The 17,778-nt window shown below is 44.4% G+C and overlaps 1 protein-coding gene across 1 annotated transcript in view; it reads right to left on the bottom strand.

Annotated features, from left to right (window-relative positions):
* Positions 1-462: 462 nt before the first annotated feature.
* Positions 463-17,778, bottom strand: part of CIAO2A (cytosolic iron-sulfur assembly component 2A) — a 71,744-nt gene continuing 54,428 nt past the window's right edge. Inside the window, exon 5 of the mRNA XM_085644680.1 lies at positions 463-938. Within this exon, the coding sequence (XP_085500806.1) occupies positions 841-938 (98 nt within the window). The 3' untranslated portion in view covers positions 463-840. The remainder of the gene's footprint in view (positions 939-17,778) is intronic.

The raw sequence follows: 17,778 nt of genomic DNA on the forward strand, positions 1-17,778 counted from the left end.
TACTCACAAGCTTTACAATTTTCCTTGAAGTTCCCCATAACTCTCCAGGACAAGCAACTCTACTCAGCCCAACTCTAAAACAGAACACCTCTCTTGATAGAAGCAGAGATACACCCATCACGCATTACAAACTCCCTGGCCACCAACATGCAGTCAGGTGTCTGGCTGGGGGAATGCACTTGGGTCTGCAGGCCACCAAGACTTACTAACTTTTGCTTCTATTCAGGAGACTGTTTAACAGTCCACAAACTGCAACAAGGAGGTGGTAAATCAGCATGGGGTTCTCTGTTGAATATAATTTAACAGTCATTTACAAAGAAGGGGGCAGCGAAGGGGGTACAACAGGTGATCGGAAGAGCTTTGTACAGCTATGATCTATGCTGACAAAGGCAGCTCCACCAGGATCACACATCCAATGCAGGAAACCACACAAACAACAAATCCTTAAATGCAAGAAACATGAACCTTCTCAGTGCTCCTTTTAATTAAACCCATTCCCTGAGACCTGGCAGCACTGTTACAAGACAGTCAGACCTGTGTAAAAGGAGCTGTGCAAACTTTGAAACAGATCCACAAAGGCATAAAAAAACATAAAATGCGGGAGGCAGGCATTCGGTGCACTGTTCACAGCTCTCTGCGGTGTGCGTGGACCTCCTCACACAAATACAGGTAACCCATCTTGCTTCTGGACTCACAGATACAGTCCCGAAAGATGAAATCTACAACAGCTGGCACCCAACAGCCATGGACTGGACACTGGGATCTTCTGACAGGCAAGATTCTGATTCTTCCAAGCCCTAGGTGGAATCCTGCTCCACATTGATGAGGTACCGTTAGCAGTTATTCGGGCTCCCTGACACAGTTCTCCACGATTTCTCGCAGGCTCGGATTCTCCATAGCAGCCGCCACTCTCTCTTTATCATTGATCTGTTTGTTAACTGCAACAGGGAGACAGAAAATGTGTAAATAGAACGTTTCTGACCAAAGATACATTAGTCCCTCAAAAGCAATAACACTTTCTTTGTGCCCTGACACAGACATTCTGGAAGTAAGTCAAGAGCCGCTTTTTACTGCACATATGTCTAGTGGCAGAGCCCTATGGTTTCAGGGAGATGTTCTAGATTTGATCATTTGGTATCTCTTATCCAGCAACCTAAACATGAACCCCAGGCAATTTATCTTTTTTGAATGTTCCCATTCTGTGACAGTGTTCTGGCATTAAGGGACCTGTGTGAGCGGGTCTACTGCTTAAAAAGTTGTGGGTAAAGCACATGCCACACACTTAGCGATAATTCATAACTTGAGTTACATGGACATTGGAGCCAGCCTTTTCTGAAATTAACATTTCCTATTGATACCATAATTCCTTAGGGGCCTTCTTCCACCTCAGTGTGTCATCAAACATCTATAAAATGGTCTTTGTTGGCTCCTCGGCTGCTCGGATGACCTTCTCCTAAAGTTCTTGAATTGCTCCAAAGAGAATCCAAACAATATCACCACACCTAAGGACAATTTAGAGGGGGAGGGGGATGTCACCAGCAGATTTACCCACCAGACACTCCGTTTGACTCCCACCTACTTCAGTTCCAATGTCTCTCAGGAGGTATCTGGTCTCTTGGAAGGCTGACGAAAAGTTAGTTATTTACCTGTTTTTTTTCCCTCTGAGTTTTATATAGCGCGAACTTGACCCGAAGGTATCCGGTATCAGAGCACTTTACATGAGCACCAGCTGCGTTACATAAGGACACATTCATTTTTGTTACGCATGTCGAGTGTTGTTGCAGAGATTCGAACCCAGATTTGAGGTCGACCGCCCTAGCCGTTAGGCCATATCCTCTCCCCTGTAACTATACTTCTCTAGCACCCAGTGATCTAAGTGGGGGGATCTGAGGGGCACGATGTGCCCATAAATGTTTAATTTTAGAAAAACAGTTTCCCTACTTTTAGTGAAACACAACCGCCCCAGGATGGTTAATTCAGAAAGTTAAAATGTAAGGCAGGGAGTCTCTTGTGCTGTGACACAAGGGGGTGGGGCAGACAGTTAAATAAGCTTTCTCTCCAGGATGCCTGCTGCCTGAATACATGTAAATGTGCACAACTTGTTAATCTACAAATATAAAGAGTACCTGGAAGCCAGCATTGGCTTTAATTGATGGAATCACTTGAGGCTTCTGGATGACACATTCATTCTTTTTTAGAGACTTTGTAAAGGAGCTACTAGCGAAGCTGTGAAGATTGAACTTTTAAAAGACAGTTCTAAAAAACATTTGCACTACGTAAAGTCTGGGTATTACTAAGTCTATATTTTGGAAGCACGTTTTTATCTTAAACCTTATTGCATATTATGTAGCAGCCTATCTTATACTGTTGGTAATGCAAGTTTACAATAATGACATATATTCACAGTGCTCTCTATCACAGACTAGGATCTTATAGCACTAAACATACACCAGTCACTATTCTCCACTGCACCAACTAGGATTTAATTATGTGGCTCTCTGGTGCAGTGCATTAACTAATAGAAGTTTCGTAATGTACGATTGTGCAGTTCCCACTGATTAACTTACTTGCATTTAATTTTTATTTAAGTTGTGTGTTATTTAAATGTAGGTACCTGAAGATGAAAGACCGAAAAAAAGTTACTGAATATTTTGTCTTTTAGCCACGCCTTTAACCACAACCCCATGCTCACTCACCCCACACCCACTGTGCGCAGCATCACAGTTTCCATACATTTGTTAATGCACTTCGATCACTGCTAGCACCAATATCTTAAAAAAAATTCCCACTCTTTAATGAAGATTAGGGAACGTTCAGTAAACTTTTAAAGACCAAGTCCTGACAAAGTCATCCATCTCATTAATGGGGAAAAGTTTTTCAGGTTTATATTTTTGCATATCAATAATAATGAGTTTTTCCGGTTTATATTTTTGTATATCAATAATAATATGTATTATGCGTTCTCACAGATGATTCTACATAAATAGACTGATTTAACATGATTTCAATAGAAACAAACTTCATAGGATGTATGGAAGTGTGTTTATTAATGTATTTTAGTTATCTGTATTAGTAGATCTATGTAAACCTCCATTTTGAACAAGGTGGAAGCTCTCTCTGTCACTCACTCATACTTCTCCCCGTAACCCCACAAACGCACATCTCCACACTGGCTTTGCATAGTACAGTTAAACTGATTTTATAATGGTTTATTTCCACTGCTGCAGTTGTCCTGCTTATTCTGAATCTTTCATGATGTAGATGGTAAAATTGAAAAATGTATTTATGTATTCTGTTCCTTCAATGGGTTTATATATTTAGAGGAAGTCTTTTTCTTAAATGTTCCATATTTGTTATAACATCTCCAGACGAAATTAGTATAGAGGGTATTGCAATCGAGCTTATGTGTTACAGTCATTACATTTGTTTTTCTTGTGTTCTGATTTGCCTAACAAATGATGATTTTGCTCACACCACAATGCGTTTTCAGTATTGCTAATATTCCATGCAATAATTATGTATTAAAACCCCTTGATTGTGGGGGTGAGCCAGAGATTTGTGAGCTTACCTTGATGCTATTAGGGATGCTGCCCATCGATTTACTGATTTTGGTGTTCATTTGGGAGTTAGAATAATTTCTGATTTTACATACTCTGTATAACTCTGCTTCTGAGAGCCTTCATGAGATTTACTCTGAATGGCCCATTTTTAAATTTTGTACTAAAACCCTTTAACTTTTTATTGATCTAGACTAGAACTCAGTTATTGTGTGGGGTCCATTACTTTTCGAATGTTTCGCTCTGCTGTTCTGATGCTTGGGGAGGTACCTTTAATGCGGAGGCACAGTGCCTCACAAAATTGACGGTTAACACAGTTTCCGAACCTATTACTTAAAGGTGTCTAAATCTCGGGGTATATTTTGCTCCCACAAAGCTTGGCAGCAGAGGACTGTTGCATGTTAAAGAGAACCTCCATTTCCTAAGACACCCCTGTAGGTTTCCTTCTTACCCCTTATTTTCGGTCTGTGAATATAGCGGGTTTTCCAGTAAAGCTCCTGGTTTCTAGATTTTGCCGAGAAATCTGATATGCAGTGCCTCAACGATTTGAAATGCAAGTATGAATAAGGCAGAAAGATTCTGTCGACAGAGTGAATCTGATGTGCTTACAGTGTGTTTTTGAAGTTTCGAATCTATGAGAAGGATTGCTATGCTGTGTGTGAAGTGCTTGGTTATGCAATGTTAATTCTGGGTTCAATTAATGGTTTGATCACTGTTGTTTTGATGTATTATTCTTGTTTGTGATTTTGTTTAATAAGGATTATTTTATTATAGATTGGTTTGATTATCTGATTCATCAAAATCCAAGCTCTTGTGTGCGAGGCCTTCTCGACAAGATTAAATGAGGGGCGGTCCTTCGACATGCATAAACGCCTGCAGATTGACATCTTACTATTGCAAGAGACACATTTAATGGCATCTAGGGCTCCCTGTCTGGCCCAATATGGCTATTCGTATGTATTTCACTCCGGCTTCACAAGGGGCTCTAGAGGCGTGGCTGTTCTGATCCACCGTTGACTCTCATTCACACATAAGCGCACATGGGCGGAAACTATGGGCAGGTATCTCTTCATCCAGGTCACAATCAATGGAGAATCGGTTTTTCTAGGTAGTGTATATGCCCCCGCCAATTAATCACGCATTTATGGAATGCATCATTGACACCTGGGTATCATTACCCGACATGCCTGCTCTGATTGGGGATGATTGGAATGAGGTTATGAACCCCTACCTCAACAGGTGTCGCCCAATGGCCATGCAACGCACACTGAGAGAATTGCATGTGGGGCCTATGGTGAATGCTTTGGGGTGGTCAGATACATGGAGGGTTCTATACCCGGACACCATGGGGTATACATACTATTCGGCTGTCCATTGGTCGTTTTCCAGACTGGACCATGTATTCATTACCAAGGAACTCATACATCGATTAGTTGGGGCTGAAATCCTACCTAGAAGCCTATCAGATCATTCCCCAGTTCAGCTGCAGGTATGGATAGGTCCCAGAAGGTCTCCAATGCATTGGCGGCTGTCACCCTGGCATCTCCATAACCTCCATAACCCAAGCTATAAGACCCACCTACATAAGGTAGGAATACTTCCTACTAAACGAGGGGACAGCAGCATCTGCCACCATCGTATGGGAAGTAATGAAGCCAACTATCAGAGGCTTCGATATTAGATTCAACACCGCAGCCAAGCGTGAGAAACTGCAGACCTTAATCCAACTAGAAGCCCAGATCATACAAACTGAGACTCAGGCACAGCAGCGCAACGGTGATAGCTTTAGTGGACAACTAGGAGCTCTACAGAGAAGGTACCAAAGCATTCAACTAGATGGGGCCAAACGCATATGACATGCTACACAAAGTAGGATATACCAGTGGGGGGACAAGTCGGGGAAACTCCTACACTGGCTATGCCAAAGCACCCTGAAACCAGCACAAATACCTGCCATCACATCACAATCGGGTGAGGTGACCAAAGACCCCACACAAATTGCACAGTCCTTTGCGGAGTTTTACCGAACCCTCTACATGAAGCAGGAGGTCCTTTCTGAAGTCCAGATTGAGGACTTTTTTCGTGACAAACCACCAAAGGCATTAACTGCAGATCTACAAGACTCATTACACCTGCCGATTACAAAAGATGAGTTAACGGCGGCTCTTGCGGAAAAGGCCTCTGGCAAGTCCCCGGGTCCCAATGGATTCCCCAGTAAATTCTTCAAAATGCATGCAACAATATTGAGCACTAGATACCTAGCAACACTCAATGAAGCACTTGAAAACAGACTTTTGTCCCAAGACTGGCGCCACGCTGAAATTGTAGTCTTCCTGAAACCGGGGCGCCCACCGGAATCTTGCTCATCCTATCGGCCGATTTGTCTCCTCAATATAGAAGCAAAACTACTTGCCAAGATTTTGGCGCATAGACTAATACCATACCTCCAAAACCAAATTCATCCAGATCAGGCGGGCTTTATGCCACATAACATACGCCGCGTACACAACACGATTGCAGCTTGCAATAAACTAGACCGACCAGCAGCCCTCCTCCTAGTAGACATGGATAAAGCATTTGACTCGGTCAGCTGGTCTTTCATGTTCATCCTACTGAGACACCTCAATATGGGGCCTAGATACATTGCCATGGTGAGATTGCTGTACACGGCCCTCACAGCGGCAGTTCGAGTGGCTGGGGTCACGCCAGAGCCATTTCCAATACACCATGGCACCCGGCAGGGATGCCCTCTATCCCCCTTGCTATTCGCCCTAGCCATTGAGCCACTGGCTATATGGGTGAGAAAGGACGCACTTATCCGTGGTTTTGAATGGACCGCCGAAATCTCCGACCTCATTGCACTATATGCTGACGATATTCTGTTTTTTTTCTAACAGACCTTCAAAGATCAGGCCCTAGGATACTCCAAGTAATGCGTGTCTTTGGTGAGACATCGGGCCTGTATATGAATACCTCTAAATCGCAACTGTGGCCAATAAAAGGGCCAATGGGTGGAGGCCGATGGGCTCACACTGGTGACACATGGCTTTATGTGTCTGGGACAATCAATCTTATGCGTGGGAATGCAACCTAGAACCAGCGATAGAGAGTCAAAATCGAGGTGAAACACTGGTCAACCCTTCCCATGTCCCTCTACGGAATGTCCGCCATCTTTAAGATAGTTTCTCTACTTAGGCTCCTATACCAACTCCAATCGCACCCATACCTTATCCCTGTCTCGTGGTTTTGCCAAATTAATGCTATGGGGCACTTTCTATGGGGAGGAAGCACGGCCAGGGTGGCACTACACACCTGCATGCAGTCCACATATTGTGGAGGCATTACAGTAGCGGACATACAATCCTACCGTGCTGCAGCACACCTCCAGATACTAAACGAATGGTGGTACAGATCTAGAGAGGACCCGGCATTTCAAGTAAAACAATGGATTATGGGGGGGAATGCACCGTACACTCATTTCTCTATAGTAAGGCCGACCCCAAAGATATTGCCCCGGCGCAAAAGTAGTAATAATGAACTGGCGACAAACCCTACACCGAATGGAATGGTGGAAAAGCCTTACGCGAGAAACTTTGCTGTAACGGAACCGATTGCTTCTGCAAGTTGCAGATTTACAGGGATTTCAAGACTAGGATCATATAGGCATATCAATCCTCGGGGACGTCTTTAAGGGGACTACCCTGAAGTCCTTTGGGGACCTCCAAAGAGAATTCACTATGCAACACCCAATTCTTCAAATATTTACAGCTGCGGCATGCCCTTCATCCATACATAAAGAACCTCACACACATACAGCTACAACAGGGCACATGGAAAATAAACATCAGTTCATTTTGTATGATCCATGTCCTGTAAATGTGTTGGGCAAAGACTTGCATTGCAAAATGAATTGTGTGATAGGGCTCGAAAATACATAAAAATGTTACTAGAGCTGCAGGTCTAATAACTTGAATACACTACTAGACCTCACTGTAATGTACTTGACCCGTGAACTGGTCTCATCCCCATTGTCACACAGTTCACTTTACAAAATCCTCTAACTTTCGTCACAGAAAGAAAAGTAAATGTAGAAAGACAAACTGACTTGTGACCTCTGTCTCTGAAAGCGGAGAAAAGTGACAAGATAACATATTTTAACGGCATCTTTATTACTCATTCACTTTGTGAGCAAGTAGAACACATGTCAGCTCGCCAGAAAAGGCGAGTAGCCCCTAAAAATAGCTCATTCTGATTAAATCTGGCTTGCTAAAGGTTCAATTGTTTACAGCCTTAACAAAAAATTACATACCTCTGGATTGAAGACATGACAAGAAAAGGTGTGAGTTTTCTGGTAAAGAGATAGAGTTGATAAAAAAAGTGCTGAACTAGTCAAAATTAGAGTGAAGCCTGATGCAGGAAGTTACAGAGGATGAGATGGGGAAAATTGAGTTACAAGAATCATCAAGATTTGTAGATTACTCATGAACATAGGTTTGTACAACCTGATGCAAGATTGTATTCATTGGGTAGATATTTCCACAGATAATTCAGAAGTGTAACTAGAAAAGTTCTGTTCTAGATGTGTAGTGTGTCAGAAAAATAGTCAGGGCAAACTAACACTCTCAAATTATGAACCATACTGGCAAATGAGAAGGCCCATTTACAAGACTCCAAGCAGATTATGTGGAGATGTCAGTTGCAATGACTTGAAGTACGTCTTGTAATCGCCCGCTTGTTTTCTAAATGGGTTGAAGCTTATGCTACCTGGAGATCAGAAAGCCTTGCAGTTGCCAAGCTTTTGTTGGGAGAATTAATTCAGAGTCGGAATTCCAATTTCTATTCAGACAGCTCATGGCTCACATTTTAAAGATGAGATTTTGCAATTCATTTGTACCGCTTTCCACATTGATCAGAGGTTCCATTGTAGCTATTGTCGTCAATCTTCTGGACTGGTCGAGTGGATGAATGGAACGCTCAAGAATAAACTGGCCATAGTATTTACTTCTACTGGTTTAACTCGTTGAGTGCTCATGACGAGCTCAGCTCGTCATGAGTCACAGTGGAGCTGTGATCATGACGAGCTGAGCTCATCATAAAGGCCGCGGCTTGCCCACGCGCGATTAATTCCCCACCTATGCGGGAGAATTAATCAGTGGGCGGGGTCGTGACGAGCTCAGCTCGTCATGAGCACAGCTCCACTGTGTCATGACGAGCTGAGCTCGTCAAGAGCACAGAGGCGCCGCGGCCCCCACCCCACTCCCCGCACCGCGATGGAATTACCCCCGCAGAAAAGGGGTTAAAGAGGCCGGGTGATCTTCCTCTTGTTTTGATGAGCCTCAGATGTACTCCTGATAAACAAAAAGCAGCCTTGCTGCCCCAGGTGGTGATAATGGACAGAGCAATGAGATTGTCTTATACTCCTATATCTGCACTCATTTCAATAACTGATTACATGTACTAGATTGCTGCAAAGGTCTGACTGGTATGCTGAAATCTTTCTCTCACCAGGTGAACTTGGCAACAGAAGCATTAAAAGAAATACAGTGTCACAGTTTGAATCCTAGGACTGCATATGGGTCCGAAGGCACGTGAGAAAGAACTGCCTTGGGAAGCTCTGGTAGGGGCCATGTTAAGTGATTTTGACAACGAATACTGCTGTGTAGTATGCCAGAATCATGCAGTGGACCCACGCCGCTCACACAAAAAAAAGTTAAGGCGACAGAAGAAAAAGTGGTGAAAATATCCACTGATTCACAGACTCAAGCTACGATTTTCACCGTGGATCCAGAGGGGTGTAACATTTTTTAAACTGGTGAAGAAAATTAAGTAATAAAAGTTCAGGTCAGTGAAAACTCTGGTGAAGATCCTGGTACTTCTACCAGTGATGCTGATGCCCAGTTTAAAAGCGAGGATCAGAGTGAAGAGCTGTTGCAATGTCAAAGGCATGAGGGGCAACAAGAAGTACAAGTCTCTAATCAAAACAATGAAAGACTTCAGTTGAAAATTCGATGCATGAGAACCTCAGAGGAAGAAAGCAGTTCACAGTGAATCGTGCAGTTAAAACTGATCAGGGTTGAAGCCCATCAGTGAGTGGAAAAGTATGTGGAAAAAAGAACTGAAGAAAATAAGTCACTGAAAAGAACATGCAAAAGAAAGCAATTTTAACAAGAGAGACAAGAGAAACGAAAGCCAATAAATGAGGAATCAGAAGAAATTGAATGAGACTCAAAAAACAGCGAGAGCGAATTGCTTGCTGCTCGTAAGACATGCATTTGCAATGCAATAGGTCTCGCATTTACGCGAGTTTAAGCTATTGGCATTGTAAATGGCAATGCCTTTTATTTATGTTTTAAAAACCAAAACATAAAAAAAGGCATTGTTATTTACAATGCCAATAGCTCGAACTTGCATAAATGCGAGACCTATTGCATTGCAAATGCTTGTTACTGTTACTCAGTTTGTAATTCATGCTCAGTATGACTAGAGAGGAGGAAACCAGGCAGCTGAGGCATGCAACACTTATGCTGAGTTAATTGCTTATTCCATAAGTGACTTTGCAAAAAAAGACAATCGGTTCACTGCGCGCGTGGTACGATTCAAGCATGCCACCAGCTTTCAGTATAGTTAGTAGATATGTTTACAGTTCACCCAAGTGAATTGGATAGGTCAAATAATTATGCTTGGTCACAAAACATACGAATGGCGAAATCTGGACTTTGGCCTCAGACTTCTTAGTGACTACCACAAGGACACGATGCTCCAGGCCTGGCTTTTCCTTTTTCAAACGTTTGTAATCTGGTAGTTGAGTCTATTGGGCTCCTTGATGAAATCAAAACTACAAGCACCAGAATGCATTGCCGTATTTAACAACAACCCTGGTCAGGATCATTGTGACATGGGGTCAGCTGGTGCTCAACCCACGGAACCGCCATACAAATGTAACGACGGTTGTATAGCAATTTATTCCAGAATGGTTTTAACGAGGTGTTTATTTTTGTTTACATTATTCACGCAAATTCCAATTTTTAAAAGTTGTCAATGTTCCTTTTGATCAAATACGTGTCTGTTGCATATCAGGGGTATATAACTTTTCTGTATTGTTTATTTAAACCGTCTAACCCCTGCTTGCTCGGAAATTCGTAATGACCGTCACACGGACAAGTTGTATGTATATATTTACATTCAAGTGACGAGCTGCATTCTAATCTCGGCGCTACTTAACCCAAACAAACCGTGTTATTCTAGGCTAAGTAAAATCCCATTGCACTACGTTTTAAAAAACCCGCCCCCCAATCACATCCTAATTTATATAACTCTATGAACCTGACCACAAGCAATATTGTTCTATGTAGGTACCTCGCTTCCTGTTCTTTACACCGATCTGGGTTATTTTTTGGAGCTACGCGCCGTCCCACAGGAAATACCGGCAGCTGCACCCAGGCACCAGTCACTGATCCGTCTTGTCTCCAGACACCAGAGGGAAACGGGAGCTGACAATGGGCGCACAGCCAACCACGTAGGAATACCTTTCAAACAAGCGCTGGCAAAGCCAATAGGACATGCTTGAATTTTGAGTACATCATTAGAAAAAAACTACAAGTTAAAAGAAAACAAAAAACGAGCGCTTTCTGTATAAATACATGTATGAGAAGAAGAATGTAACCTGTGATGATTCATTGAAATTTAACACGTGAAATAGTCCCCATGGGTTGCAATAAAAGCTGTCTAAAAGAGGCGGCATGAGATACCAGGCAATACCATGAGGTGAGAGAAAACTACCTCTCTGGGTGGAGGCAAAGCCTGTTATGTTTATTTCGAATAACGAGTAGCAGCAGGAAAAGCAGACAAGGGTGTGTGTGGTCCAGCCAATGAGGCAGGATCAAGCAAGCACCCCAACATGTGTGTAGATGATGACGGCAGCAGCATCACACTGTCCAATGGCCTCCTGGGCGCCGAACGAGGGGTTGTTTATTCGTGACGCTAACAATAACCAGCATTCATTAAACAGCCCTAGGCGCCTCCATACTCGTACACCCTCTAGGCGCTAGTAAAGTACATCCAGACTCGTACAGACTCTAGGCGCTAGGAAGGGGCCTCCACCCTTGTCAGCCTCTAGCCGCTATAAACAGATGTCGCCACCCAGCACGACCATACCTACAGGGTGCAAAAATCCGTACTCCGGTAGGAAGAATGCAAAAGTAACCACAATAGACAATAGTGATACGTGACACATTTCAGGCCAGGGTTCCACGCTCCCGCCTGCTGTAGGCGGTGTTTGTCTATTTTCCAGTCCACTCACATCCACGTGACGGGGCGCAGGATCAGCTGACAGGGAGGGATTTGTGTTGTGTGCTCTTGGACACCCCACGGTCTGTGGTATCCTCGTTCGCGTGTACAGTGGACACCGTCCTACACACATGGAGAGGGTGTGCGCAGACCGCCAGGGGTGCATTAACCCCATTCCTGTTGCACTGGAGCGTCTTTAAAGGAGGAGGGGGTCACGGAGCAAAGCCCTTGCGAGTGATTTTTACAGATTCATATGTAGGACCCCCGCCTGTAAGAGGTGATCCCTGCAGACGTCACTGTGTGCGGGGCCCCGGAGCCCCATCTGCTGCCCCCAAACCTCCTTTATGGCCACTTCTTTGTGTGATGATATATGGTCCAGGCCCGCCTCACCCGTCTGCATATTAAAAGGGGTACAGATGACGTTCCTCATCCACCCGGGATCTCCAGCCCCCTCACCTTCTGGGTTTATTGACATGTACGGGGCCTGGCTCCGGCAGGCACCTTTGTTTACCCATCTCGTCTTCTTCCAACAGAGAGGGCCGGATCCACGGTTCTCCGTCAGTCATTATAAGGCCTCTCTCCTCAGTCAGTCATAAAACAAGCCCGCGAGTGGTGCGCGCGCACGCGCCACACCGCTGCCATGTGGGTTCAATTATCGCGCCCGTGTCTAGGCACGATAATTGAAACCACATGGCGGCGGTGCACGTAACAGACATCAATAGGCCATGGGCCATGGGCGGAGCAATGCGCCAGCCTTTGGCCAATTGCGTGCTGTCTTGGATAAAAAGACGTGGCCCAAAATGAAAAGCACACGCACGAGCGTGTGCGATTCCTACGGCTGTTTTCGAACCCCCTACAAGAGGTCTCTCGCTGCCCGAGCAATGCTGCGCACTGCAACGCTATGCGCGACACCTAAAAAAGAACTCAAAATAGAAAGTATGAATTGCCCGAATAGGTATATCTAGTCACAGTGTCTAGTCACAGTGTCAAAGGAAAAAGAGTCAGATCTACACTCCCAAAAATTGTTGCCAGTATACTTTTGAAATTGAACTTGAAGGTGAATCAAAAGTAAGAAAAAGAAACTCCTTGAAAGTTTTGAAAGACTAAAGATTACATTAAAAGTGAGAGTTTTTGATTAAACGGAAAAAATAGAAATTTGACCATGAACTGAAATTAACTTTAAAAAACAAAGATTTAACATTTTGTTTGAATTATTGTTTTTAAAGAGGAAAACAATAAACCTATCATTGTTATAACATATTTTTTGCTGATTTGAACCTTTTGGAGTCTTACAATATTTTTGTTTTAGTCTTGATTGAAAATGAAGAACAGCAAATGCTGCAGAATTACTAGTTTAATAGTCTTATTAATGCTACTAGTCTAGACTTATTGTTTGGGTTCGAATTCCTTAAAAACAGAAGAAAAGAGGCGTTTGGCAAAACAGGAACAGTTTTGTTTAATTAAACAATTCGGTCAGGAGACAGTTACAGGCACAAGGTCTGAGGACAGTCTCAATTTACATTGGGTTTGCATTGGTCTTACACACAATGGTATATCAAGCCATAAACATATCTGGCACACCATATAGGGTAAGGAATGTTGGTTGATGCATTAGTCATAAATTAATGGTAAATGGTTACTACATGTGGGTCTCGACCTTGCGTGGAAATGATGTGTCCAGATGTCCGGCACACTGTGTGTGCTAGGTCCTGATTGGCTATGTGTTCCTAACTCATGTGGCATCTGACTTTATGGTGTTTTCTGAAGTGCCTCTACCCCCTTGAAACATGTGTGCTTTATTGGGGAAAATCTCCCCTGACCATTGTGATGCCTCTGCGCCTATCTGTGGAACTGAACAAGAGTTTCCTGTCCGCGTGTTTGCCTGCAAGCTATGCACCCTCCCACCTGTGACCCATCAATCAGTAATCTCGGGCCTAGGTCGCAGTGCCTGCCTGACTACATGCTTGCGTGTTTGAAGTAGATGTGGAGTTCAGGATGGGTGATTTTATTAATAAGGACGATAGTTCGTTTTTGTCGATAAACGCATTGATATTCATATTAACAGTCTTAGTTGGCCTGTTGTTGTTAAGTGAAGCACTATCCTGATCCGGTGCTTACTTACCATTGACATGTTCAGGTGAGCTCTGGATGTCAACATCGCACTGTCTGTTTACAGTCAGTAAGCAGGGTGGAGGCGGTGCGCTCTTATAACTTCACACCGTTAGGGATTATATTGCAAAAAGCAATTACCATCAATTCCCATTATAGTAAAAATAGACACTGTGCACTGCCTTGGCCTGCCTCGCAGAAACCGATATCAGCCAATCAGGCAGGTTTCCTTGGGCACACGCGCTAGTGCACATGTGCCAGCCACGTCATGGTTTTGGTGGTGATTAAGTGTATTTTGAGCAGCTATGGCTACCAGCCTGGATCTGCATACCTGGAAGTCCCCAGGGACCACCCAGTAATGACGTGATGCAACGTCATATTTTTAAAGCAGCCCCAGGTGTGTACTGTATCAGCCCTGTACTCTCGGCCAGCTTGTGAGATATTTAGTGTTGCCTTGGGACAATCACTTCCTTTCCCAAGTCATCACAGAGTGACGACTTGGGAAAGGGAGGGGTTGCCGCCTTTGCAAGAGGGCCTGAAATCACAGTCATGAGACTCAACTCATTTCTCTGTGAGGCCGGGTCACTTGCTGTAAACAGATACACTGCGCACACTTCTGAGCCTTGCGTATCTGTTTAATGCATTATTGGAGCCAGAGAGCATTTCGGCAGCAGTCTTGAGGAAAAGAATCTGACTGCTGGTGTGCACACCAACCGGATGGAGCAGAAGACAACACTGTTGGGTAAGGTAGTAGGCTTGTCTTTTTAGCTTTCCTTTTGCTATTCTCTATTCTTTGCTTTCTTTTGGTGGTCCGTTTCAATGCTCATGGCACGCCACGGTTCACCTTCTTCATTCCTTTCTCTCCATGCTCCCTCCTGAATCTCCATCCTCCTTACTCTTCTTTTTCTAACAGTCCTCTAGCAATATATTATGCATCTCTTCTCCCTTTCGGCCTTTCCCACAATTCACTCTCCCTCTCTATCTGTCTAGAAGCAGCAGTAGGCAGTAAATTAGGCACTTGGCAACCTTTGAAAGTCTGCCTGCCTGAGGAGCAACAAATGCGATACTTCTGAAAAGTAGTGATTAAGTCAGCACATAAGTTCTGGGTCTAGAAAGCAAGTTGCCTAATTAGAACATAGGTGCTGGATAAATAACTACTTTTCAGTAACAGCGGATTTTCTGCTTCTTAGTATGGCAGAATTTAGAATGCTGCCTGCTAGTGGGACTACTGCTGTGTGCGCTGTGCTGAGATACCAAGGATGGGATGCCCATGCATTTTAAACACCTTTTTGACACACTGATGGGCACTGTGAGAACCATGCCCTGCCTGCAACCTCAACTCCAGAGCACTCAAGCCAGGGCCGGCTTTAAGGCAGAGCGAGTGGTGCAGCCGCACTGGGCGCTGACCTGTGGAGAGGGAGCTGTGACTTCAGGGGGGCGCTGTGTTTAGCAACCTCTTATGATAGGAGAGATGAAGGGCACCTTTGCAGGTGGTAGGGAGAGAATTCGAGGAGGTGGTCATGTGACGTGGGGCGTCAAAAGTGAGTGTCGCACCGGGCGCAACCAGCGGTAAAGCCGGCCCTGACTCAAGCATTGCCCATTATAAACTCCTGGAGGTGATTCAATTCAAAGCATTCATTATGAAAGAGTAATATGCTAAAAGAAAAAAAGCACAGAAACACACAATCTTGGAAATAGCTAACACTCTTAGGGAATGCAGATTAAGTAAAATGTGAAATAGAAGCAGGAACTAAATTGCTGACGGATTGCGTTAATGCTTTTTTAATTCATTGTACAGAAATTGATTAGTGTTTTTCGTATGTGAATTTAAGAATCTAAATATATGGCACGACATGGACCCGTTTCAAAGTCCATTTTTAATTACTTGTGGTTCTGAGACCCGGAGGTACCCGGCCCACTTAACACCCTGTAAAACAGCAACCACAAGATGAAAACAAAGTGCGGGAAATTTTTGTGGAAAATCGAAAAACATGCTGTAAGGCACAGCAGCATTATGCCGCCGAGGGCTCGTAACGCCTGATGTTGAAGGCCTGTTCAATGGAGAGAACACGCTAGAGGACTGCGAGGGGAAGAACTGCGGTAAAAGCGGCAAGTGGAATTTCGGAGTGCTGCAGACGCTGCCGCCGCCATCCGCGGCCTGGGGATTTGTTATTAGTTTGGGAAACGATCGGCTCACCTGACGCATTTTTGTGGTAGTTTGTGGCAGTCCCTCCAGCAATTCACGGCGCCGGATGCAGGCGCTGACAAGGATCGGACGCAGGCGTTTCCCGGAGCTCCTGCTCACCTACGTTGCGGTGCGCCTTATAGCCCGACGTTCCTTCACCTGGTTTAGCCGTGCAGATACGGACGGCTGCTTCGCTGAGAATGGCTCCGCAGAAGAACCCACCTCGAGGGACCCGAGCCACAAGCCGTCTGCCAGTGAGTATAGAATCAACGGGAGATGAGCGGGTCGCTGGGAAGGTCGATGGGAGTAGAATAGACAATGCCAAACAGGCTGGGGGTCTTGGTAAGCCGGTGCACGGTATTTACAATCAAAGAAGTCTGTGGAGCTATTGGAAGCAGAGATAAATACAGAAAGTGCGGCTAGTAATAAACTAGTTGAGAGAATTATTAACTTGATTGGATTGGAACAAACTGTCTTGGGGACCACTAATCAAGATAGATCTCAAAATGCTGCTGGGGGCACAGATTGGACAATGTCTGATGAGACTGACGAGATTGAAAATGGGGGGGGGGGTGGAAATTAAGAGCAGTGCGGTCGCCTTAGGATCTATAGGGGGGGCAAAGAACAATAACACAGATCAAACTGAGTTGAATAGCCCATTCGTGACATGTGATACGCTAAAAACAAAGCTGGTAGAGATACAAGAAATTCATATGCTCTCAGACTCTGTCTCAAATGGGCTTCTCATCACAGCTGGCCGGCGCGATAGATGAATTGTGAACGAGAGTGAGCAGGCGAAGGAACCCGGAGTGGCATGTGCTGGCAATACATCATGCATAGAGAGTATGGTTTCGGTGCAACCCACACCTAAGGCCAACTCGGAAGAGGTTGCTAGCGCCACAAATGTTATAGCCGCCACAGCTACTGATAACACAGTTGTATTTTCCGCTACATTACAAGAGGAAGGCCACACCCAAACTCGAAATCGACTCCAGTTGATGTACGAATGGAGCAGCAACCCCAGGCTAAAATAAGCGAAGATTTAACAACCTCCGCGGTAGTGGTAAAAAAGAAAAAGAAAAGCCCGAAAAGCACAAATGCAAAAGATATAAGGAAGGATCAGAGAATATCAAGTGTAGGGTCCGCCAACAAGAAGAAGCTACAAGCATCTGCTAACAGTCCCATGAGGAGATGGGTTCAATCAAAGGGAGGGATAAAAACTGTTATGTCTAGATTATCTGATATAGGGCTGACAGACAGATCATATAAAGCGGCAAATGCTACTAGTGCCACTGTGAATGCTGCGGCTGGACGGGGGGCAAGCTATTCAAAAACTGACCCAGAATCAGAGTCATGTATAACACCGGAGAGATCTGGTGCCCAACTTCAAAATGGTCTACCCACGGCCTCGCTCGACTCCCTTCAAATATCGTATCTCTCAAGCGCGGGGAGGATTCCCAAAGAAGATACTCTGAAGAGAAAGATACCCCAATACTTTCCCTAATATTACAAGCCTTAAAAGAGCAGAGAGGGAAGAGACACGAGAGCTCTTTGCTCAAATTAGGACAGACAATCACAGCATTCAACATTCCCTGAAGGAGATAACAGGGAAAGTCGGGGAAATGTCGGGTGAGATTACAG

This window comes from Triturus cristatus, chromosome 3_1 (genome assembly GCF_964204655.1).
Source record: "Triturus cristatus chromosome 3_1, aTriCri1.1, whole genome shotgun sequence".
Taxonomy (NCBI): domain Eukaryota; kingdom Metazoa; phylum Chordata; class Amphibia; order Caudata; family Salamandridae; genus Triturus; species Triturus cristatus.